A 26,229-nucleotide genomic window follows, 5' to 3' on the forward strand; every position below is an offset into this window, starting at 1 on the left:
ACTAAAATTCCTGCGGGAAACTACAAAGACCAGGGCTCTGTTAGGATCAGTCAGTCACAGACTTTTCTCCTGTTTTGCAGAAGAGCTCGACACGCTGATAGACGACAAGGGCGAGCGGCTGCGCTGCTCGCTGCTGCCGTGCAGCCCCGCGGGCGCTGCGGGTGCGCCCGTGCCCAGGCAGGTGGCAGCGCAGCCCCGGGCGCTGTGCGAGGGGCTGGCACCGTCCCTGCTCGGGCTTGGCCCCGCGGGGGCTCTGCCCGCCGAGCCGCCCCAGCCCCAGCCCCAGCCCCAGCCCCAGCCCCTGGGCGGGCAGCAGCCGCCGTGCTACGCGCAGGGCTTCCCGCAGATGCCCACGGCGCTGCTGCAGCACCCGGCGGACCCGCGGAGCCTGTTCGGGCCCGGGCAGGGGCAGGGGCAGGGGCAGGGGCAGGGGCAGGGCCCGCTCCGAGCCCAGCCCAGCCTGGCGCAGGACTCGCCGCTGCCGGCGCAGAGCCCTCCGCGGGGCGCGCTGAAGGCGCTGCCCGAGCGCTGCGCGGCCAGCGCCGCCCCGGTCACGCTGCTGCCCGACGGGGACCTCAGCAACGACATCGACGCCCTTAATCCCTCCCTGACTGACTTCGAGCTCCAAGGTTGGTAGCGAAGGTGGTTTTGTCTTGTAGAGACAGATTTGTTGCATCTCCTCCCCTCCCACCCCACGTCAAATCCTTTAACGCCTTCTCCTTGCCCCAGCTACAAAGACCCCCTTGCCAGGTTGCATTATTCACATAACATGCAATCTTGTACTAAATCTTTCAAAAAAAGTTTCCCGAGAAAGATACATATTTACATGCAGAGTTTAAAAAAACATTCCTGCTTCCTCTTGGCTGACACTGCCAATATTAAATATTGCAATATGGTATTTAGAGTGTATTTTTTAAATTCTGATAGATATTCCACTGAAAACTACTCAAGCACAACTATTTAGTGTAATTCTTACAAGAGAATTGTCACATGAGGGGAAATAAGAAATAATTTTTATTGAATTAACATTAACTTCTTTTCATCAATACTCACTCAAACACTTTCCACATCTCTGCTCCAACAAATGTTATTTCTGCCTTCCTGATGCCTCATATGATTTGTGCCCTGAACAATTACAGTTCCTGAGGTGTGTTCTCATATACTTGATCACGTAATGCTGACAGTAATTTTTTATATATTAAATAATTGAATCATCTTGGCTGGATGGGATTTTGAGCATTAAGAACCAGCTTTTCATGCAAAACCAAGAAAAAACTCCACCATGTATTTATATATACATTATATATCTCTGTGTGTAAATATATATGTAAATATATGTAAATTTAAATAAATATAAATATATTTCTATGTACACACATATATAAAACCTGTGGGTTCCAAATTATAAAGCTCCTGTTGCACCAAATAACATGCCAGAATTTCCTTCCTGCACAAACAAAAAGTGGTTACACAAACCAGCCTAAAAGACAGAGCAAAAAAAATGCAGTTTTAGTAATCTCTGTGACTCAGCAAATGCCAGTGCTATGTCATTGCACTGTCACAAATATTTCCCAGTCCTGCCATGCCCAGATTGTCTGACTGAGACTGACACCACATTCCACTCATTCCCCTGGGCCTCTTTCCATTTTGTCCAATTAATCTGGAGCACATGCTCTGGTACTGGGAATATTCTCTGTGCTTCACCACTGTGGGACAACTCCACCTTCCCTCTGGCCTTGCCCTTTACCTTAAATTATTTAACCTTAGCTATGCTTTTTACTTTCTTTCTTTATAAAACAATCAAACCTCTAATTAGAGGCCCTAAAACTTAAGATAAGGCCTGAAAACATGAAGGAAAATCATTATACATAGACTAAAATAAAATAAAATAAATAAAATTAAATAAAATTTTAAAAATAAAATAAATAAAATAAAATAAAATTAAATTAAAATACAGTACCTCCAGCAAAAGGGCTAAGTATGATCCCATATCTCCCATATGTTATAAACGAGAGGCACTTTCCTTATCCAAAATTAATGGGGTTTTTTAAAGAGAAGTTATTCTTCATAAATACACATTTATAAGAGAATATTGTAAATTATCAAGTGAAATAATTTTCTTAAATTAATGCTGTTTTCTCCCAGATTTCAATTTATTATGGAGACAGACAAATAAAAACTATCAGTCCCCAGGGTTTAAGAGCACCCCACAGGGCACACACAGCTGTTCAGTCACCACTTCTGCAACACAATATGTAAAAACTCAAATATAAAGACACACAGAGATAAACCAAAGCAAGCAGAAGCAAAGCATTGACCACTGTTTGTTTCGGTGCAGGGAATCTGTGGGAGGAGCTGAAGGACGACAGCCTCGCCGTGGACCCCCTGGTGCTCATCTCGTCCTCCCCGGTGCCCCCGCACAGCTTCCCCTCGCCGTGCCCGCTGCAGGGCGGGGGCACCCCCGGCACCACCATCCCCACCATCCCCATGCCCGGCCCGGCCGGTGCTGCCCCCGGGGCTGTGCCCGACCCGCCGCTCACCACCCTCTACTCCGCCTTCCTGGAGCTGGACACGGTGCCCGCCGCCTACCTGAGCCCGCCCGGCTCCGCGCCCATCGCGCTGATGTGAACCACGTGCCAACCCACTGATTATGATTATTCTTTTGGGGAAATCCAGACCAGACCATCACACACTTCCCTGGCTGACTGAGGTCAGCTGAGACTGTCCATGGGAACAAGAATCATCTTTTTCCAGAACTCGCCTGCAGGATATGTAGCTTTACTATAAAAATTTTCTACAGACAGATACTAAAAAGAATTTAAAATACTATTTAAAGATAATATTGTTAACAGCTGAACTTGTCGACACCATTTTATCGAGCCACTCATCTTCTGATTCTTCCAGAAACAAACGACTTTAAGAGGAAAACAAATTACTGACTTTTTTTCCTTTTTCTTCTATAATGAAAGCTGCTTGCAAATGAGCACAGGACTCACAGCACACAACAATCTAACTCATTTCTCGGAGCCAACGATGGCAACATCATCTGCCACAGACCACTCAAAATAAAAAAAATCTACATATTAAAATATTTATAGTCCCTTTGAAAGCAGTTCTGGATTTTGGTAAACAAAAACATGAACTCAAAATTCTGCAAGTATTAGAAGAGAGAGGACAAGCTGCTGACAGACTAAACCAAAGCAACACATATACTTCAGTGAAAAATATCTAAGTTTTACTGTATTTAAAAGGAAATTTTAAACTCTGTTTTTTTAATAAAAAAGAAAAAAACAATTTAGTAGAATTTTTCCTTGGCTGGAAATTATTCCCATTCACACCTTTATCTCTCACCACATGAGCTCAACAGTAACATGAATTATTCAACACTAAATGAAGATTTTTTAAAATGCTAAGGAAAAAAGAGAGAACAGTAATTGCTGCAGTTAGCCAAATCCAGAGAGCATCTCTAGTTCAACTTGCAGCTGCATCCAGGACATCCAGTGTGATTTACCACCATGCTGAACCAGGCCTCGTGTTAGGACAATGTCTCGTTCCCAGCACGAACTAAGGGAAGGCATTTCAGCAGCCACTTCTACCTCTAATATTCCAAAGGTGCTGCTTGCAAAATAAAATAAACCAGTTTTATTTCAAGTGATGCAATCTAAAACCAAAGTGATCTGGAGCAGGAACCTTCTGAGAAAAGAAAAACGACAAACTAGAAGCCAAAAAAATACCAGTGTCCTGAATGAGCAGGATGCCCAGAGAGGCTGTGGCTGCCCCATCCCTGGAAATGTCCAGGGCCAGGTTGGAGCAACCTGGGCTAGTGGAAAGTGTCCCTTTCCATGGCAGGAGGTGGCACTGGGTGGGCTTTAAGGTCCCTTCCAACCCAAACCACTCTGGGATTCCATGACCTCTGGTCACAGACCACGTAGATTCAAACTGAAATAAGGAGGTCAAAATTTGAGTCAGATTGGGCCATTTCCACTATGGAAAATCAGAGAGGAATCACCGAGGATAGAACAGAGAGATGCAATTGCTAAAATAAAGACACACAGTTTTAATTAGCCACTTAATTAGCCACTGCCTCAGAGCAAGGTGAGAGCCCTGCCCAGACTGGTGCCCAGCCCGGGGCCAAAGCTCCTCTGTGCCCACCAGCCCAGACCCAGAAGCAGATTAGGCAGACGGATAAAGACGGTTTAGGACGGACACGTGTCCTGCGGCTTTGTAATCCCTCACGCAACCACCGGCAAATCCTCACTTGACTCGAGCTCCTCCTCCTCGGCCGCTGCAAAGAGGACACAGCGGAAGAAACGCGGGCGGGTTGGCCAAGCTGCTCCATGATAGGAAAATAAACAGCAGGAGGAGAGTTATGCAAACACACTAGAGCTGGAAAATCAGTTCTTGACCAGCCTCACGTTTAGATAAAGAAATAAGGACCAAATTAATATCCCATGTAAAGGGAAATAGGAATATTAAATGATAGCCCTAAAGCACGTAGTAAGTATAAAGCTACTTAGTAGTATATGTGTGTATATATATATATGTAGATATAAATGTATTTATATATGTATACTGCTTTATATATAGTATTATATACACTATGTAGGTATCATATACAGTACATATAAAATACTATATAAGAGTAGCATATACAGGCCAGTGAAACCATTGAAGATTTATTCCTGACAGAACCAATTAGGCCAGGCTGCACAGCAAAGACTTAATGACTCACCTGACTCAAGTTCCTGCTCACACAATCAGCACCTGCTGCAGAGCCTGGGCAGGGTGGAAGGGGTTGGCAGGAGGGGATGGACCAGCACCCACTGAGCACTCAGGGAAAAGCACCCCAGTCACAAAACACTGGAGAGGGGAATTCACATCACTGGGATGGACAAAGAATTCAAGACCTCACTCCTCAGGCAGCTACTGAAGAATTTAGTGTCAACCACATGAGTAAGCCCAGCACACTGGAGGTACCAGGCCTAAAGGATTACTTACCTTTCCCTCTAGACCAACTTTGGAACATAAAAGAACCTCTAAAACAGATGTAAAAAATATTTTGTACTACATATCCAGTTAATCTAAGAAGAAAACTGCAATACTTATTTGGCATTAAAGGCAAAAAAAGTGCAAATTTTTGCTTTGTCTGAAAATTATCTTTCTCATTTTAATATATCTTGCAGAAATGTAAACATTGGCTGAAATAATAGTTGTTGAAGTTATCTGAGTGGTAACAGTTGTGCTCCTGTTTCCTCCAAACCTCTTGCCAGGCAGCCACAGGAAGTGCAGCCACGTGTTTGTTCATCAGCTGCAAAGAACAACTATTGCAAATTTAGGCTATGGCCAATGGCAGCTGATGAATCCCAGTGGGGGAACATCCTTAAAACCTGCCAGAGAGTCTCGGTGTGTCTGGGGCAGAGGTTCATTCCTCTGAACTCACACTCAGGGCTTTGGGCACACTTTAATTTCAGGTGTTCCAGTGAACCCTCTGTTCTCCTCACTCACAAACCTGAACAGACATCAAAGCAGCCAGCAGGCTTAATTACACACTTAATTATAGATCAGGGTGGTAAGGAATGCATTTGGGAAATAAAAACATTATTTTCAAAGGCAGCTGAATGCCAGTGAGGGAGAGTAACATGGGCAAAATGACAGTGCAGTCCCTTTACACCCTTCATAAAACAGAGTTTGGGGCTCAGCTTGGGGGTTGGTGCTTTGGGGTTTTGTAACTAAATAGATTTTAGATATTTGTAGCTTCCAGATCTGATGCATGTAGCACCTTTAGGAGGTCAGACAGGGTCTGCACACCTGCTTGGCCACATGGGCAAGGAGATGCACTTCACCAGGCTGAGATTCTACAGAAAACTTTACCCAGCTGACAGATGTTTCCCTTCCCCAAGCTTTGCTACTCCATTTTTTGCCTTTCCTTCACTGGAAAAACAAAAGCTACACACACTTGTATAGCCAAGGAAGTGCCAGAAGGACAACTGTGAACATAAATGTGGCAGTAAATACATTAAAACCAGCAAATCCCAATAATTCATTATCTGGAATAATTGTTTTGCTCTTTATAGCTAAACTATAAAGATTATAAAATATGCATAGAATTATAAAATGGTTTGGGCTTGAAGGAACCTTAAAGTTCATCTCTTTCCACCCCCTGCCATGGGCAGGGACACCTCCCACCAGCCCAGGTTGCTCCAAGCCCTGTCCAACCTTGGACACTCCCAGGGCTGGGGCAGCCACAGCCTCTCTTGGGCATCCTGTGCCAGGGCCTGCCCACCCTCCCAGCCAGAAATTCCTTCCAGTTTGCTATTCCCCTTTTCTGATTCATCCTGTCATTCCACAGGAAGAACTGAAGGTGTTTGAACTCTCCTCTCCCATCTGTGTTATCTTCCTTTCACAAAGTAAATTTAATTATGTGTTTTCTCTATTGTGTTTTCTTCCCTGCCTGTTTTTACTTCTTGCTGCTTTCATATGCAGCTCATTAACGTGGTTTACACCCTCCACTAGAATAATTAAATTATTCTTAAATAGCACAGGCCTTTGTTATTTAAGGTCCCATGTCAGTTTTCAAAATAATGGCTGGGAATCTTCCAGCTGCAATTATGCTCTACCTACCTAAATTCTCTTTGTAGTTTTAATTAAAATACATTATCCTGTATGATTTCACCTCCTATTTTAAGTTCTTTTACAGCACTGCTTAAGGAAAAAAATTTTCTCTGTAAAGCAATTACTCCTTTTTGTGGACTTAAACAGGGAGAATAAATACTTTTGGTTTATCCTACCATGCAATGAGAGACTTCAGTAATCTCTAAAATGATCTTTAAAAGAAGATACATTGTCTTACAGGGAAAAATTGAGAAACTTTGAGTATTTTATCACTGAGAAGTGTTCTTCCTATAAATAAGAAATGTTAAGGGAATGCCAGTCACAGACAGATCAATGCCCTTGAACAATGACAAATAAAACAAACACGGGGTGAATACATAAGATTTGCCACAATAACTAAGCAGCTGACAAATGCCATAAGAAAGAGGAACCTGAGAAGAAGCAGAGAATATCTACAGGATGATTAGGCATATTTATTAATAAATGAGGCTGACACACCAGCAAAAAAAAAAAAAAAAGGCACTGGTAATGAAATATATTCAGTATATTTTTGGTAGACATTTAACACTGGGGATTTTTCACAGGAATAAAATTTGGAATTTTTTTAAGGTTCTTTTCTAATCTCAGAATAGATTTCTAAGCAAGTCCAAGTAATTACACTTGAGCATCAAAATCAGAGACTGTTTAACCTGCCTTATTAGAGCTCCCAGCACTGATTTTGCTCCCTGTTCTATTTAGCCATTCAGTGAAATCAGCATCAAGAATTCTAAGAAAATAGACCTGATGCTTCCAGTTGTTCAGGTAATTCCAAGAGGGAGTTTAATCAGCAGGGAACATCTCCCACAGAGAACAGGCACAGGAAACTGATTTGGCAGAGCCTGGAAGGGAACTGAGGGCACACAGAGCACCTTCAGCTGGAAAAGGCACTTTACAAACCTGTGCTCAGGGAGCCACCTCGGTGCCAGCTCAGCCCACGTGTTTCCTGCAGCTCCAAGAGATAATCCAAAGGGAAAGCTTTGCATTAACACATTTCTTCCTCCCATTCCAGCACACACTGTGGGACTCTGGCTTGTTAAGGAGTCTCCAGTAATTCCATGGAATCAAAATGAGCTACAGAAGATGCTTTCAAACAAAAACTTTCTTCCTCTGAGTTGGTGAGTTTTTCTGCTCACAGAGAAACACCCAGATATTCCCAGGAATTTCTGACTGAAATATCAAAGCCATCAGGATGGAATTAGCCCAACACAACCCCCTTCAGCCTGAGCAGCTGACGTGGTTTCAGCCACTGTGGCAGACACAGCCTCTGCCTCATTCATCTCAGAATTTGGTTCTCCAAAGTGCAGCACAGATTCCTCAGAAGCACAACCTGGTGCTTAACAGTGACTCATGTAACTCTGAAGTTCTGTTAATGTACATTGAAACTGAGATATTTTTCAAATTTTCAATCTTTTTCAGAAGTACAGCTGGTACACAACTGTGACCTGTGCAACTCCAGAGTTCCATTAGTGTCATTGATACCAATTTATTTTAATTACACCCCAAGATATTCTGCCAATCTGAAAGCTGAATCCCACTTAAACACTTTTATTGTGATGGTTTTACTCACATAACTACCCAAACCATGCAGAGTTTTCCCATGTTCACAATCACCACACAGTTGGTTACACACCTCTGCACAAACCTGGAGTTCAGATATTGAGAGACCTGAAATGACAACTGGAAAGTTTTTCATGTGCTAATGTAAGTATTTAAATAAAAAAGACAATCACCCTCATTTCTAGGATCAATAATTTATTTATTTTTTTTTTTTACATTTTGTAATTTGTTACAGGAGAAGAAACACTTGCTAACAGATGTGACACGTTTTTGAACCATTTTCCAAGGTAATGGAAAAAGTTAAGCATTTTCCTTAGTATGCACATTGATGACTAAGCTGCCAATATGAAACCAATTTAAGCAAGTGCAGTCCCTATTTAATCCTTGAATAAATTAATTTTAGGACTCTCCTTCTCCTACAGGAAGACTAAATTGTAGCATCTAATTTTTTTTTGTCCTGAAGTCTCAATCTTTGCTCTCTCTATGCATCTGTCTGCAGGAAGTCAAACAGTTCAGTGTCTGAAGCCAAAGCCACAGAAGTGGATCCTTTGACTCCTGGTGATCTCCTCAGTTTCCTGCTGTCCCCAAAGGAAACAAAAGACTCCCAGTTTTTAAAAACCAGCTTCTCTGCATTGCCACAGGACAGCCACAGTGGATGCTCTCCTAGCAAACAATCAGGGAACTAACAAGGTACAAAGAATTAGAAATTAACTCAGTAAAAATGCTTCTAACATTTTCCCAATGGGGTATTAACTAGAATCCTACTTTCGTTCCACAAAAAATAGATTTTTTTTTATAAATACATTTTAATACAGACAATTATTCTGCCTCTATGCCAAAGAAGTTGATGTGACATTCAGCCAGGGTTGCTGGGGGTGTGAGGACACGAGCAGACAGCAGAGCAGCCTGGACACGGGGCTGGAGGGAGGGACAGACACACAGACACCGAATCACCGCCGGTCACACAGACCAGAGACACAGAAACCAACGGGACACCTGGAGCATCACATCCTGAAAGATTCCAGGTATTTCCATGGACAGAAAGTGATACAAACAAACTGTCAGTGACACTCAATACTGACACTGAGACATCTCTACCTTATGCTGGGGGTGTGGAGCAGGACCACAAACAGGCTCCCAACTGACTCAGCCCCAAGAGAAAATGCCTTTACTCATATCATGGCCTTAATCTCTTGGGTCCAAATAGCTGAAATTAATTCTTTTCCTGTCCTTGTTCACTCTCCCTCATTTTTCCCCCAAAGAGTCAATGCACATAAATCTGCCCAGCCTTTGTGCCACACAAACACATTTACAGCTGCTTCCCCACAGCCCCATAAACGACAGCAATAACCTCTGGAGTTTCCTTCCTAACCAGATCTAATTAAAATTGAGCTGCTAACCATCTTTTCCAGGTTATGAATAATTAATAGAGCATTTTTACAATACTTATTAGGTACAGCAGTTGGATATTAGCATTTTCTTACCTAAAATAGCCCCCCATCTTTGCATGACTAAGAGTTCCCTTTAATTTTTGTCATGATGATTGGAATTTAGTTTCTCTGGGTCGATCTGCAGAACTATTTCTCAATATACTTTTCCAGTCTTTTCCCAGACTGAAGGGATTGGGAAGGGGCAGCCTGCCTGTCTCTCACCCAGCAGCCACCACCCTGACACTCCACACAAGACTGAAATGAAACTCCACCAGAGGACAGAGGTGCAAAATAGAACATCTTACTGACCTGCTCAAAAGTCACCCACAGAGATTATGTGCAAGAACTGAACTCCAACACATTGTCTGCAAACCTACAGAGACTTCCTAAATTAAATTAAATAAAATAAATAAATCAATCCTTCAGAGTCAGGGCGAGTGGATCATTCAGTTATTTCGTGTCACCACACAGAGGATAATTCACAGAAACAATTTTGGCTTTTGCCACAAAGAGCTTCTAGAATTTAAACCACAGTTGATGTGTTAATTTTAAAAATAAATGACTCTTTTCCTGCCATGGAAGTGTGAATTATTAGAGCATGCAGCATGGCAGCTCAGCATTACTGCTGCTTGTCTTACAGACCCTGACATTTCAAGGAATCCGAGACTGACAAAGTGAAAAAATGTGTTGAGTTAGAATTTCCTTGAAAGAATGTGTTGAGCTATAATTTCGCTGTCTCTCAGAAAAATTATGTCACTATTAGCACTCCCAGAGACTTAGTTTCTTTTTCCAAGATTAAGTCACCCTGTAAAGCACACACATAATCCTGTTTTATGACAGGAACCAGCCGGGCACTATTAGCAGATTTAGCTCGAGATGTTTTCTTTCACTTTCAGAAAGTCACGTCTGAGTTGCCAGACTGGCTCATTAGCACAGAGTTGTAGTGCTAATTAAAGCAATGTTTAAAATGGGACCAAGGAAGAAACTACAAGATTTTTTTTTCCAGAGCAAATATTTTGTGATTTCACAATGAACTTCCAAAATTAACTCAAAATAATGAATATTAAAATACAAAATAATAACGAGACAAGGAGATTTAACAAATTCTTCTGTGAACAATGCTGCTAAGATTGAATTTTTCAACCTGTTTATTGTAAGAATCAACTGGCAATTTAAGGGAAAAAATGTGGGTTTCACTTTCCAGCTGAGCTGTGAGGTCTCTGCTCCCTTTCCAATGGAAGCTGAAGCTGCACAAAGCATGACCTTTGGCATTAAATTCTGTAGGTAATTTTAAATTCAGAAACAAGGACAGAAGTGGCATTAGAATAGCAACTCTACAGCAACAGCTTCTGGATAAACACTTGCAGTGCTGTCCATGTGCCTCTTGTCACCATCATGTGACACCCCTGGGAAAAGGAGCAGAGCCTTGGAGGGGGATTCCCACAGGTTTGTAACATTGGGGATGCAGGTGATGCTAAAGAAGTGCTAACAAGGTGTGTCCGAGTAAAACAGGGAGACAACGGTGGTAACTGTTCCAGTGGAACACAGGAAAAAGCACCTTCAGTCCACTTCCCACAGGAAGTTCTGTTGTTTGCCATGGTTTAAGAATCAGAATTTACAACTACAATTGTGTAAAATCAGTGAACTTTACATACTTTTGTAGCTACCAAGCTCAACAAAAACTCTGTGCTGTGACCTAAACTCACTGTGTTCTCTTTACAAAACTGCATCCTCTCTCAGAAGTCAGGAAAGCCAAGCCAAATACAAAGGGTGACACATTTAATAGTGACAAAACCCCAACAAGAGCACAAAAACCTCCCTGCTCTTGGGCAGCTACACTTGGAACCATCTGTAGTCCTGTTTGACACAGGCTGTGACTAAAAAGATGCTCAGCACAACTGGAAATGGTATTTTATAAAAATTATTACAATCACACCTATCTGAGGCTAACATAGAATGTTCCACTTCAACTCACAGAATTAGACATGGAGACATCAAGTATTTATAGAAATATCTACAAACTGCAACTGCCTTTTTTTTAAAGTATCAGTGAACTGACTTTCAGAGTAGGGGTTTCATGACAACAGGCCACCCCATACTGGTTTATTCTTGGTGGTGCTACTTCTTGGGCAACATTGGTCTGAAACTTCCTCCAGAGTCTGAAGAGAAAGCTCTGGCTAAATTTTATCCTGTGCCTTTAAGTTGTATGTTTTTAGACTTATTGTTTCACCTGTATTAATTATCGAGGGATATTAGTTAATTAACAAAGGGAAAATGCTGCCATAACATTTTAAAATGCAAATACAAATAGAAAATTGGAAATTCCACACTCTCCAGCTGCCCTAGACAAATGAAAGCATTGCTCTGACAGGCAGCACTGAAGCCCTTCTCTTGGTGTTGAGCAGAGATGAAAGAAAACAGGCATGGAAATGTGCAGCATGAATAGGCTCAACGTTAGCTATGGGGAAATGGTAAATAAAGCTAAAACCCTTCCATTTTTCCTGATTGTTCTGCAAAAACTGAAATGAATGGAAGGTTCTTATGGAGGTTCATAGACCCACAATGCTAATTTACCTTCATCTGAAATGTAAAAGGACAGTACCCAATTAAAACCAGTCATTGAACTACTGGCCTTCACTGGGAGTTTCAGCATTTCCAGGATTAAACAGAACATTACACAGAGGGCCCAAAACTACAGGATGAAATAGTTATGGAGAGAGCCAATCCTGAGAGAAAGTTGCCTTTCTGAGATGTTATGCTCAACATTTTCAGCTGGATGGAGGAGTTAAATTTGCTTTGAAGCATTCACAAAGAGAAACAACCAACCAGACCTCTGCCTTTGCACCATCTGCTCACGTGGTTTCTCTGCTGACATTCTGTGCAAAGCAATCACGTCCTAAAAGATACTTGAGAGCCAGAACACAAATTGACAGAACCAGGGCAAAATCCCCAGATCCCACAAGGCCATTTTCAGAGCAGACACTTTTAGGGAAGTGGTACCCAAAAATCATTTAGCTTAAAGTTCTGAAGAACTGGGTCTGCTTCAAAGCTTGCAAGAGATGAGACCGGCAAGTTTAGTCATGAAACTCCTACTGTGGCAAAGAGTCCTTGGTTTGTGATCCTTGTCCAGCTGACACTGCAGGCGACAGAACTGGAGGGGTTGGTGTCCCTGATGAATCCACAGGAAAGGGGAGGCCAGCACAGCCCATCCTGAGCTCAAGGTCCTCCACTGTAGGAATAATCTGCCTTGTTGTGCATCACGAGCTTGTTGTCTACAAAGTAGAAACTGTCCGACTGTGTCTCGTAGGGATGGAGGATCATCTCTCGGACTGCAGGGCAAGAGAGGGCAAAGCAAAGAGCATGAACAGGGTCACAGAGCTGGGGACACCCCACAGGGAGGCAGGGACCTCTCAGGGCACCCCTCACACAGCAGCAAACTCTCAGGTGGAAAACCCAAAGAGAAACCAGCCCAAGACATTTGCGGTTTTAAACAACTCAAACCTAATCATGGAGTCACAGAACTTGGAATCATCTGTGTTGGAAGAGCCTTCTAAGGCCATCAGGGCCAACCACTAACCCAGCACTGCCATGTCAGCCACTGAACCACGTCCCCAAGTGCCACATCCAGACATTTTTTGAACACTTTCAGGGATGAAGAATGTTCACAATCCAATTACATGAAGGCACCATAAAAGGGTAAGTGCTCCTTCAAAACAAGATCACATTACAGTTTCCAGGGTTTATCTTGGTTTTTTTTAAAAAAACAGTGAACTCAAAAGAAATTTGTTCAGGTCTAACAACAAACAGGCAGCAGTGTCTCACTATATTTTTCACAGACTGTAATATTAGTGCTGAGATACACAATTAGGAGTTGTAAAGAATAAGATCACACAGATTTAGTGCTTGTGCTATTGTGTCTTGGGAGAGAGGAGAGAAAATAAAAGTTATGTTCATACTAAAACCTCTCGAGCTCTCAGTATAACACATCAAACATTAAAACAGAACATAACATTTAAGTCATCCATTTATTGAATGTCTTTTTAATCCCATTTTTGATTGTTTTATAACACAATTATCTTTTTTCTCTCTGATGTGAAGCTTCCCTTTTATGAATTAAAAAAAAACCACTAAACAAGCAACTCTGGTGGGGGATGAGATGGAAGCTACCAGAAAACAAAATCAGTGTTACCACAGATATAAAAGTACAAATTATTCTACCCAGCCTACTTCTTACAGGCAGCTTTTATGAAAGGGCTCCCCCAAACCACCTCAGATGAACATCACAGTGTGATAACCCAGAAATTAAAGTGAGCTTACTGAGATCCTCTGAGAGCTGAGGGAATTCATAGATGTGCTCACAAGTATTTTTACTGCTGGGGATGCAGAAGCCAAACTCAAAATCAAAACTCTTCAGCAGCTGGTCACGGAAGTAGTGCCTCTCAATCATACGGAAATTATTAATGGGTTTGTCCCCTACTGTGAATTCCACCCTGGAAAAGATGGGTAAGATTGATGTGAGCTTCCTTGCTGAAATAAGATTTGCACCATCCCTGAAAGGTAGAAGAGAGCTCTAAAAAAAAAAAAAAGCCATAAATATAAAGTCACAACACTAACTAAATTATTGTTTCCTCTTTTCATTAAAGCCTTCTACAGGGACATAACACACCACTACAAACCACAGGTTATGTTATGTTTTCCTTCTTTTTGCTCAAAGTAGAGACAAGCAAGACAGTTCTTTAGGTGTCAGCTTTACTGAAGGATGCCAGCAGTGCTGCCAGACACAGCAAAGGTCAAATATGACCTCATCATTTCACACAGATCTGTGGATCAATGGGTTTTGGAGAGTGAAATGTAGGGGCTGAAGGTAAATCTTCCAGAGCCCCTGACAAACAAATTATAATGCACAGAAAAGAGCTGGAATAGAGAATCATGGAATGGTTTGGGTTGGACAGGATCTTATAGATCACCTCGTTCCAGCTCCCCTGTGTCACAAGCAGGGACACCTCCCACCAGCCCAGGCTGCTCCAAGCCCTGTCTAGCCTGGCCTTGGACACTCCCAGGGATGGGGCAGCCACAGCTTCTCTGTCCAACCTGTGCCAGGGCCTGCCCACCCTCACAGCCAAGAATTCCTTCCCAATATCCCATCAAACCCTGCTCTCTGGCAGTGGGAAGCCATTCCCCTTGTCCTGTCACTCCAAATCCTTGTCCTAAGTCCCTTTCCAGCTCTCTTGGAACCCCTTTAGGCACATGAAAGTCCACTGAGGTCTCCTCAGGGCCTTCTCTTCCCTGGGTATCTTCCCACCTTTTTACCATCTTTTTTTTTTTACCTCTTTAGCATCAATCTCTTCAACACCAGGCCTACTCCTGAGGTAAATAAACAAGCTAAAGGGATGGAGAGAGCACAGTATCGAGCCAAGAGACTTGGAGACCCCCAGGACAACAAAAGATGCCCATTAAGTCAGTGTCCTGACAGGATCAAGTGGCAGAGCCCTTTCTGTGGGACTCAGGTGCCCCCTGTGCTGGAGCAGCAGGGCAGGTACTCACGTGGCTCCCACTTGGCGCAGCCTGAGGAAGGCAGGAGTGAACTGGTAGCGCACGAAGCGCCCGGCGTTGGGGTCCACGTCCTTCCTGTCGTTGTGCTCACGCTCTGCACAGGCACAAAGGACACCCATCAGAGCAGCCTGAGAAACACAGACCCAGTGCCAGCACCTGAAACCACCCTGAGACAGTCCCATGGTGAGCAAACCCTCCTGTCCTGGGGCAGCCACTGCTGGCCACCTGGACATGGAGCACCTGAAGATGGACCTTTGGTTTGAGTCACTTCTTACCACCTGAAGTGATTCACTGCCTCTCCCTCAGATCGCCACTGCAGAGCAACTCTCAACAAGCCATTCCCCTCAGCATGGCTGGTTTGCTACCTACAAGCTACAGAAAACTTCCTCTCACCTGCAGGGAGGTGCAAAAGGCTTGTAAGTGCATAATCAGAAGAAAAACAGCTGCCCCAGGTTTTTACTGCCATTGGCAACAGGTAACACTTGGATGGTTACAAGTACCATCCAAAAATTAAAAGAAAAGAAAGCAAATTTTCAGTTTGTCTAATTTGCCCAATTGACAAAGCTTCTCCTTTTGAGAAATACCATTTTCCTGGCTCCTGAGTGAAAAATGTTAAACTAACAGCTAAACAATATACAGGAGGGCACAAGCTGATGAACTGCCAAGAAACAACCACACAGTGATCTCCTCCTCCTCCTCTGCTTCTGTTTACAACATCCATCTGTCCTTCCCTTTCACAGATGGCAACTGAGAGCACAACAGCAGCAGCAAGTTCTGCTCACGGTGCTACTACAAAGAGACACCTGAAAACCATTCCTGCTGCAAGCTGGGACTCCAGTCCTCCTGCAGCTGAGAGCATCCCCTGGGTTTGGGGAAGGTACAAAGAGTGGGAAAAGGCAAAGGGAAGCAGACAGCAGCACGTGTTTGTTCATGAAATGTTATTTTGTTTGTGCACTCACCTGAAGCTGCTGGTTTGGTGATTTCAAACAAGACTGTGCCAGATTCCATGTCCCGGATTTTAAACCTGGTGAAGTCTATCTTGTAAACATTTTCCTCTGGAGTGCACAAATAATCTGCAGAGGAAAGCAAATTTGAATGCAGGTTGCCCAGAAATACTAGAAACTTCCAGCTGTTCTCTGGAGGCCACACTAGCAGTGAGAGCAGCCCAAATACATCCCCACTACTGCCCATTTGAATTCAAAACTGATGGTGCTGAAGAGCCTCAGTTCTGCACACCCTGCTCGGACAGGACAGGGACAACACCTCTCTCCCCCAGATACCTGGAGGTCATCACCTTTTGCCAACCCTGTGCCAGCAACTTCTGCATCCATTTCCTCCCAGGGTACTCAGACTAGTCAGCACCTCCATCAAATCCCAGCCTTTCCAGTGTAAGAGGCTTTGCCTGTTTAAAAACTGCCCTGTGACAGAATGCCAGTGCTAAGCAGCTTTGGGAGCACTAAGCTGACTGCACTGAGCTGGAACAGGAGTGTCCTCCCCTGTGCCACCTCCCTCTGCACACAAAGGGTGGCCTCTGCTCTCCACTGATTGTGCCACACGAGGACTTGTTCTCCTCAGCACTGAAAATGGCACTGAAGCCTTTTTCTGTCTTAGGAAAGCAGGGAGCAGAACTCATCCCCACTTCCAGCACACCCAGTATCTTTGGGAGAAAAATCATGACAGAATCATAGAATTGTTGAGGTTGGAAAAGCCTTCTAAGATCATCAAGTGCAGCCATTAACCCACCACCACCACATCCACCACTAAACCATCTCCCCAAGTGCTACATCCACACATCTTTTGAACACCTCCAGTGATGGGGACTCCACTACTAAAAGCCCACCCATGGCTTTGGCCATCACCCTTGCTGTGCCCTGAGCCAGCCCCTGGCATGGGAATCAGCTCCTCCCTGGGGAAGGAGGGGCCTCATTTCCACTGCACACACAGCCCAGATTGAAGTCAGCTCCAATAATTTACTTTATCCTGACACATCTAAATAAATGCTGTATGTAGACAAGTCAGGTCAGCTTTCAAACAACTGCACATCTGCTTGATGTAGGAGACTGGGTTTGGAGGTTCCAAGGTGAAAATTATACTTTAACATTCTAATTCTTAGCACTTTCTCAGCTACTAATCCCTGCTGTTAATCTGAGCTAATCACTTATTTCTGTCTGCTTTCCTATTTCGGACATTCAAATACATCCATCCACCTTAGGCTTAGTCACTGCCTACATGAGACAAGTTACAAGTGCCCAGAGCTCAGACCTGCCCATGACAACCCAATTTCAGCACAGGTGTAACAAATCCTGGACCACTCTGAGCAACTTCTCCTGGGCTGTTGGGCATGAACATTTTCCTAGAAGCCTTCTATTCCTTCCAAGTCTCCACAACTGGGAGAACTGTCCAAGTACACTCAGTACAAGGAACAGAGATGTTAAATGTTCTCTCTGGACAGTTTTACTGCTCTCCAACATCCCCATATGGTGAATGCTCAAAGGAATGTCCAGAGAAGCTGTGGCTGTCCCATCCCTGGGAGTGTCCAAGGCCAGGCTGGACAGGGCTTGGAGCACCCTGGGCTGGTGGGAGGTGTCCCTGCCCAGGGCACATGGATGGAACTGGATGACCTTCAAGGTCCCTTCCAAACCAAACCACTCTGGGATTCTACAAGTCTATAAATGGGTGTTAAGAGAGAGAAGAGGGTTCAAAGCATCCCTGGCATTTGGCAGGGATTTTCCCTTCTCTATCAACACAGCACAAGGAAAAAACAACACCAGCACCCACACTATCAGGCAAAACAAGTAAAAGCTCAGCTTTTCCACTCCCACAAGAAAACACCAGGCTATTGTTCCACCAAACAGTCCAAGAACTGCACAAAATAGTCTCTTCTGTCTTTCCCAGCAGCCAAGAAGACGGGACAGACATTTAACCCAAGGTCTTGCTGTCTGGCATTCCTCAGGGAGATGTCCTGCAATTACACTGAGATTTTAGGCTCTGACACATCAGCCACCCAGATTCTTAACCCGTCCCACAACTTCTCAGCTCCGAGCAGCCACACGCAAAGCACACCTGATGGCAGCAGCACAGCTTCCCACAGCCCAGCCTTGCCTGCCCAGGCCCATGGAGGGCACCAGGCTGGAGGGCAGAGCAAGGCTGGGGACACTTTCCCTACAGCACGGGCAAATCTGGAGCTGCGTTTGTCTGCAAGTTAATTATTAAGTGTTTTTACTCCTGCAGAATTCCTGCCCATCCAGCACCATGGCAACAGCTTTATCCCCCTCCTTGGCAGCAGCGTTGCTGCAGTAACAGTGTCCATGACTCATCTGGAGCAGAGCAGAGCCAAGCAGAGCCTCCAAGGAGGAGTAAACCCTGGGCAGGATCCCCACCAGGCTCCTGCTCATCCTGTAGGGATGTTTGAACCCCTACACTCCATTTTCCAACTCTTTTTGCCCTGAAAATATTTTTAAAGCTTTTTTTTTTAAATCAACATGCCATTATACAACTGGATGCCATCCAGGAAGATCAGTGCCAGACTTCTGCAACCAAGTATTTTTCCTCCTCTGGCAGTGCCCAGTCTCCTAGAACAGAAAAACACCAGAGGAATATATATTCCTCTCAGTCTGTATTACATTTGTCTCTGCCATTCCTGGTCAAAAATCAATCAAAGCAGCCACGTGCTGCTTTTCCCCACACAGAACAGAAGCCTGAGGCTGCACTGCAAGCTCTTATTGGGAATGGGCTGCTTGCAATTGGCAGATCCTTCTGCTTAGCTGAGCACTGTCAGATCTGCTAATCTCATCCCATACACACTTATTTTTAAATTACTGTAGGGCCCAGTTGCCCACACTTCTGTGACTCACTTAAATGTACCATTTGCTTTGCTTATCCTGATTTCCCATCGCCACGACCTGGGGAAAGGAGGCACATCTGTGGCTATTTCAGTTGGGCAGGAGGCAGCTCAGACCCTCGTGCAGGGGATCCTTACAGGAACAGTGCAGTGGTTTCTCAGGACAGAACAGATCCTTGTTTTTTCCACTTCCCTCGAAGCAGATTGTGCTGTTTCTCTGTTAATAACCAAGTAATTGTGGTATGTCCCTTCAGTACTCACCTGATTTGGGGATGACAGAGCACACTTTGAGCGGGGGACAAAGGGACAGACACATAAGCACTGCTATAGGAAACCCATCAGATTGGCTTTTGTCCCAAGTACCCACTGCAAAGGTAGGTCACAAAAGAAGAGCATTTCCTACTCCTTCCTAAAGACCAGGGAATTGCCATATCCCAGACCTCCATCCCCAAACTCTGTGGAAATCATTCACTAACTGAGTTGAACTTGATCTCAAAACAAAGAAGAAACCCTTTTGCCCAAGCCTGGCATCATCAGCCACTTCTCACCCACACTGCTCCTGATGGTGCCTCTCCAGCTTCCTTCCCATAATCTCGGGATCCTGCCCAAAGATCTGCAACTCCCTGCTATTAGAGACATTTTCTATCTTAATACCTACCATGGTTTTGAAGAGTTTGGATCACAACTAACACCGTGGTGGTTTGAGGAAGCAGCAGAGGTGATTAACTTCCTGCCCCTGGCTCAGTGAATTCCTTCATTAATTCTCCTATTCCCTTTATAGGAAAAAATGATTCCAAAACACCTCAAACAGTTCCAAAGGCCCTGGCTTTGTTCTCAGATGCAGTGGGTGCTCCTTTCCTGTTACAGTTCTGAAGTGGCTCCATTGCCTAATCCAGAGAAGAGCCAGTTCTCATCCAGGAATCCTTCCTTCCCAAACCCAACCAAGATTGCAAAATAAACCAGCAGAACAGCCCAGCCAATGCCAGCAGGCACTTCCTGGGAACAGTGGCACATCCTGAACCCGGGTGCATATTCAGGCATGGATTTCAACAGCTGGTGTTACAGAGGAGCACAAAAGGTGAGGGATAACACAGTGCCAGGTAATACAAGAAGAAAGCTACCAAAGGCACTTTCTCCTCTGACCCTCTTCCTGTTATTTCAGTTATCCAATGGATAAGATTAGATGTTTGATCCTCATCAGAGAAGGCTAAAAGTCAACACTGTATTTTCAAATTTCCTTTGCAACCACCCCACCAGGCGTATTTCATCAGGAGGTGTTTATGGACAATAGGGCTCACACCCCTTGCTGTGCTCCTTTCAGGACCCCTTCTCCCTCTCTGCAATCAGGAGAAAGCACGTGGCCCCCTCACAGACACTACGGATATTTCTGTGCTGTTCATCAGTCTAAACTCAGATTGGGCAGCTCCTATTTTAAGGCCTTAAGAGCCCACAAAGGAAAGCAGTTGTATCTGGGCTAAGAAAATACTCAAAATCTGGTCCTGAAAATGGGTGTAAATTGGGAGGATTCTGTAAAGAGAATGATGCAGGGGCAGTGACTTGTAATAGGAATTTCTCTCCCCAATACAGGCAATAACAAGAATTTAGGGAATGAATGAGAAAGCTCTTGTGGTTATGCAGGCCTATTTCTTAACATGCATTAACCAACAAGGTCAGGAGCTATTTTGAAGACAAGTCCCAAGACATAAGCCAGGTATAAAGCAAAGACAACTGCAGAGGAATTGCCAGGATCTGGAGATTAGGAGATTAGCAGATTGAAGAGTCTCAGGAGGAAGGAAGCAAAAATAGCCCAAACCCCATGGGAAGCCAAGCAGAGACGCAGGACACAGTGCAGGACCTCGAGGGGAAGGCAGGGCAGGTACCAGATGGCATCGATACACCTGCCCAGACAACAGGAGGTCAATTAAAGAAAAAAATAAGCAATTTCCTTGCCCTTTGCCTTAGCAGTTCACGTCCTATAAAACTAAGCCAGCCAGAACCCATTCCATTTCTAAAGCCATGGGGTTTGGATAACCAAAGCTTGAGGGTTACATGGGGAGGGAGGCAGTTGCCCTCCCACCTAGCCCTGGAATTAGGCTGCTGGGATTCCCTCAGGAAAAATCCTGCACTAGAAGGATCCCACAGGAGTTTTTCTAGAGCAGCACATTTACTGACCAACACTGATGGAGCAGAGGGGTGCAGGCTCCAAACTGGGGCACTTACCCAGGTCCCCAGAGCCCCTCAGGTGCTGAGCCCCACTGCACAGCTCCCCAGGCTCTGCCTTTTGGGGCAGCCTGCTCATGTCTCTTTTCCTTTAGCTACAGCTTTCCAGACTTCACCCACTCACAATTAACTTGACCACAGTCCTGCAGGCCTTGTTAAGGAAGGATGGTGCTGTTCCTCCCCCATCCCCAAGCCTTCCAAACACTTTTTCCTGTCCCCTTTTCACACTGATTGCACTCAAAGTCTAAAACCACACGCACAACAGTGACAAAATCAGCTATTTTTGCTCCTACACAGGGCTGAGCCAAAGCCATCAGGCTCTGCCCAGACTGCCCTGCTGGATGCCACAGCTTTCCTCTTACCTTTGCCATTTCCACCAGGAATGGCCCAAGCCCACAAGCCTGGCAGGAGGAGGAACTCGGTGGCACACAGCCCATGTGAGCTGTCCCAGGAACCTTAACAGCCCATATTGTACAAAAACTCCCTTCCCCTACACAACAACCCAAGCCACACAGTCCCAGAGCCCTGCAAAGGGGCACACTCTGTGTGGGGGCACTGAGGGAAGAGTCATGGAAAGAGTAGCTTGGCACAGCTCTGGGGTATCACTCTGAGAATCAGCACATCAAAACACATCCACACATCACAGCCCTGGACAAGTCAGAACTCTGATTCATTAATCTCCTCACAAACACCTGCAGCTTGTCAGAGCTCCAATAAAATACATTCTCCCAATTAACTGGGGAAGGAAATCATGGTCCAAGAGGGGCTTTGAAGATTGATTCATGCACATCTGCCTCACATTCCTGTTAATGCCTCCCTCCCTGTGTACCCTCCTGGTCCTTGCTTATCCAACCACCATGGCATTAGAAATGGATTTGATCCTGGCTCGTTCAGCTTTACAGGACTTGAACTGTGGAGGCAGAGAATTGGTTTATTTTGCTTTTTCTTTATTTGACTACAGGGAGACTGGTAGGAAAGTCACCAGTAAGGGTCTGCCCTGCCCAACTCACCAAGGCAGCCTAGCTGGCCTTTAGCCAAAGCTGCCTAGAGAAGACTCAAAGAAATCCCCAATGACAGCTCGAGGAAGAGATTACCTTCAGAAATGATTACGTACATGTTCCTTATTTAAAAATAAGGTGTGTTTTGAAATTGTTTCCAAATATGTAATCCATTATTTAACCCCTGGGTTTGCTAAAGGAAAATCAGCTTTAGAATAAAACTTAAAATATGTGATTTAATCTTGTATTACAGGCAGAGTGTGCAGGTGATAAGCAGGGCAGTCCCAGAGGATAGAGCTTGTCTTTCATTACGTATCCAACTCCTCTGATCCTCTGGCTGCTTCAGTAATTAATTGCAATTTGAACTGAGCTCTGCCTCACTCCTTTGCTAATCTTAAATTAATCACGTCACAAGGTTTTTCAGCTTTTTCTAACCACAGTTGTGTGAGCAAGTAACAAACCTTGCTAATTGCAAAGGAAATGGTTCACTCGCCTTCCACCTGATCCAGCTGGAGCAGAGCCAGACCAGAGCCAGCCAAAAGCCCAGATGTCCCAGGGCAGCATCCCAGACCTGCCAGGCGGGACCCCCACATGCCCAGAAATGTTCTGGGGCTGGAGATGCTGGAGAATTTAACACAGAAAGGGCACAGCATATGCAGGGCAGTTTGCACAACTGCCCCTTTAAGCATAGTGGAAGCACATTGGGAGCAGAGCCCAGCTGGCTCCTCTGGCTGCCCACACAGGGTGTCCTGCCACAGAGCCACATCCTGCAGCACCACCCTCCCAGCCCAGGCAGCTCACACTGGGGCATTTGTCAGCTGTACCTATTGGGAAAGGAAAGACCAGCTGTGCTTCCAGAGGGAAAAATTATTAGGAAGAAATTCTTCCCTGTGAGGATGGGCAGACCTGGTACAGGCTGCCCAGAGGGGCTGTGGCTGCCCCTGTATCCCTGGGAGTGTCCAGGGCCAGGCTGGACAGGGCTTGGAGCACCCTGGGCTGGTGGAAGGTGTCCCTAGAGCAGGGGGTGGGAATGAGATGGCCTTTAAAGCCCCTTCCAAGCCAAACCCTTCTGTGCTGTGGCTGGCACTCCACACAAGCTGGAAAGCCTTTCAGAAGCACACAGGCTGCTCATGGTATAAGCATTCTTAAAGCACTTGTTCCTGTGGTACCAAGCCCTCCCGGGCTTTGTTTGCTGAAGCAACATTAAAACATTGCCAGGTCAGCCCAGGTCCCTGGGCAGGGCACAGTGTAACTGCAGCCCCTCAGCAGTGCCAGCTGCCGTGCCACTGCCCCATGAGTTTGGATAAAGATGGATTATCCTCTATCTGGAACAACAGAGGACATCCAGGGCACCAGGACATCTCTGCCCCACCACTAACTCCTCCTTCATCTTCAAATTGTCTGAAGCCACAGTTCTGGGCACCAAAGCCAGAACTGTTGCAACAGGGTGTGGTGTCTGCCCCAAGTCAGCACCTCCACAGGAGAGGGGCCTGGGGCAGCCATGAACTCTCCCACAGCCTGGTCCTCCCTCTTCCCCGCTGCCCAGAGCAGAACAGTGGAACAGTTTCACGTTGGTATTTTTGGCCATCTGTTTTTAAGAGTGTGGAACAAAGCCACGGAATGCCCCAAATAATCATTAGGTGTTAAAGATGTGAAAATTATTCTGGCATCTTTGCTCTCCGTTAAACTCACCAGGTGGAAAACTGAACTTGAGAAGGGGAGGTGGAAAGTATTCCCAGGTGATAAAATACAATGTGCTCAATGTGGGTGTGTTGTTTACCTGTAAGCCCAAATCCGCACTGAGGGTATCAGGTGCAGGGTTTGCTGGCTCCTGTGTACCCAGCAGGACAGAAAGCACTGCCCCTGGGAACCACAGGACATGCTCACAGTGCTTGCCTCTTGTTTGGCAGGACCCATCTGCACCCCTGCACTACACTGGGACCAGCAGGTCTCAGAGCAGGAGGGGAACAAAACATTTTCATCCATTTCACATCTTCCCTGTGCTCCAGGGCATGTTGCCCCTGGGCTGGAAGAGGCAGAGAACAACCACCACTGCTCCCAGCCTGGCTCAGCAGTCAGGCTGATCAGCTCAGCCTTCCTTGTGCCCTGAGAATGGAGGTGCTTACCAAGAGCCATACAGCAGCCCCACTGTTGCCACTGAGGTGTGCACACCCCAGGAGCGAGGGGGCAGGGTGGCCCTGTCCCCTCCAGACAGCACTGCCGATGGCAGGGACACACAGGCTGCCATGGTGAGCCACAGCTTAACACAGCCATTGCTTGGATTCACCATCCAACAGCAGCTCCTGCAGGGACACTGGCAGGATGCTTCAGTGCCTGCTGCATGGCTCCCCCAGCTACAGGCAGGGCTTCTCTGGGCCTGGGCAGTGAATCACGCTGCTGCAGCCCAGCACAGCAGCTCAGCTCAGAGAAGGGGACCCAAGGAGCCCCAGCACAGGCAGCCCCTCTCACAGAGGAGCCTCTGTAACCCTTTCCTGAGGACTGACACCGAGTCCCCACAGGGCTGACCCCCTCCCATCCTGCTCACACACAGTCCCACGGGGCTGCCTGCACACACTGGCACCCACAGCCACATCCTTCCTCTCCTGGGCTTGTCACACCACACAGTGCTGGGCTGTGACACAGGACCTGCTGAGGCACCACCTTGCAGAGCCCTGCAAGACATGGGGGAACACGGCCAGAGCTGGGGACAGCCCCCTCCTCCATGACAGAGTCTTCTCCCCCTGCCCAACCTGCCAGTGCTAAGAGAACAACCCAAAGGTCCCAGGACATGCAAAAAGGTCTTTTTGTGGCCCCAGGGCAGATTGTTCTGGGCATCACTGAGGCTGACCTGAGGCACACGGAAAGCTGACCTGTTACCACGGAATGGTTTGGGTTGAAAGGCACCTTAAAGATTGTTTCATTCCACTCCCTACCATGGGAAGGGACACCTTCCACTAGTCCAGATTGCTTCAAGCCCTGCCCAATCTGGCCTTGGACACTTCCAGGGATGGGGCAGCCACAGCTTCTCTGAGCAACCTGTGCCAGGGCCTGCCCACCCTCACAGGGAAGAATTTTTCCCTAATATCCAATCTAAACCTGCCCTCTGTCAGTGTGCAGCCATTCCCCCCTGTCCTGGCCTTCCCCCAGCCCCACGTGCTGCTACCCCAGCAGGTCCATGGCAGCAGCTGGTCCCTCTGAGCTGTTGTGCCAAGCACAGCAGACCCTCCAGTCCCACCACGGGCCCCAGCACGCTCCCAGGACCAGGGGGCTATACTGGGGACAGGGCACCTGGGGAGGGGGCTGAAGGGTGGGCTGCAGCAAAGCTCCCCATGCTGTGGTCAGGGATCCAGCCTGCCCCACTGCCGTGGGCACAGCATGGAGGGGCTTCACTCAGGGCACAGACACAGGAAAAGGGTGACAGGGAGAGCAACGAGGAGCATCCCACCATCGACCTTCGACCAGAGTTGAGGGACTGCATCCCTGGGGCAGGGGACTGCATCCCCAGCTCCGGGCACCCCCGAGGCAGGCCAGACCCCGGTCCTGCGGTGGTACCCCGGTCCCGGCACGGACCCTGTCCCCTGCGCTGCTCCATCCCCACTCCTGGTGCCCCGGGGACCGGCTCTCCCTTTCCCTCGGGTCAGCCCGCCCGGGACGCGGTCTCCATCCCGGCACCTCCCGCTCCCGGTTCGGAGCCCGCCGTGCCCGGTACGCACCGCTGGTGACCCGCTGCAGCCCCAGCACGTCGTCGGGCCCGATGAGCGCCTTTCGCCCCAGCTCCTCCTCGGTCCTGGCCGCCGCCGCCCCGGCCCCGCCGCTCTTCTTCACCTTCATGGCCCCTCCGCCGCCGCCGCCGCCGGTGTGAGCGGCCCCGGCCCCGGCCCCGCCGCACCGGGAGGGGCATCGCCATCCCCGCCCCCGGTGCGCCCCGCCCGCACAGCCCCGCCTCGCACAGCGGGCACGGGCACCGCTCCCGGGGGCT

At 46.6% G+C, this 26,229-nt stretch overlaps 2 protein-coding genes across 4 annotated transcripts in view; one reads left to right on the top strand and one right to left on the bottom strand.

The window, feature by feature from the left end:
• The window catches only part of FOXN1 (forkhead box N1), a 35,823-nt gene extending 32,529 nt beyond the window's left edge, over positions 1-3,294 (top strand). For all 3 annotated transcript variants that reach the window (XM_071574898.1, XM_071574900.1, XM_071574899.1), the window contains exons 8-9: positions 81-629; positions 2,339-3,294. In XM_071574898.1, coding sequence (XP_071430999.1) covers positions 81-629; positions 2,339-2,628 — 839 coding nt within the window. In that variant the 3' untranslated portion in view covers positions 2,629-3,294. The remainder of the gene's footprint in view (positions 1-80; positions 630-2,338) is intronic.
• A 5,098-nt stretch (positions 3,295-8,392) lies between these two features.
• Positions 8,393-26,129, bottom strand: UNC119 (unc-119 lipid binding chaperone). The gene is made up of 5 exons (XM_071575172.1): positions 25,964-26,129; positions 16,151-16,264; positions 15,183-15,285; positions 13,956-14,128; positions 8,393-12,967 (listed from the first exon to the last, which is right to left on the bottom strand). Exons 1-5 carry the CDS (start codon positions 26,079-26,081, stop codon positions 12,855-12,857), a joined length of 621 nt encoding a protein of 206 aa, XP_071431273.1. The 5' UTR covers positions 26,082-26,129; the 3' UTR covers positions 8,393-12,854.
• Between the last annotated feature and the right edge of the window lie 100 nt (positions 26,130-26,229).

The sequence above is a fragment of the Pithys albifrons genome, chromosome 21 (assembly GCF_047495875.1).
Source record: "Pithys albifrons albifrons isolate INPA30051 chromosome 21, PitAlb_v1, whole genome shotgun sequence".
NCBI classification, from domain to species: domain Eukaryota; kingdom Metazoa; phylum Chordata; class Aves; order Passeriformes; family Thamnophilidae; genus Pithys; species Pithys albifrons.

Bases quoted from the DNA above. Each gene is read 5' to 3' on its own strand.
- UNC119 (XM_071575172.1), bottom strand. From the start codon at position 26,081: ATGAAGGTGAAGAAGAGCGGCGGGGCCGGGGCGGCGGCGGCCAGGACC. The intron at 14,129-15,182 runs GTGAGTACCTGC...CATCTTTTCCAG, and splicing joins CTGCGCCAAGTGGGAGCCAC to GGTGGAATTCACAGTAGGGG. The intron at 12,968-13,955 runs GTAAGCTCACTT...CTTGCCCTGCAG, and splicing joins TCAGCTCTCAGAGGATCTCA to TCCGAGAGATGATCCTCCAT.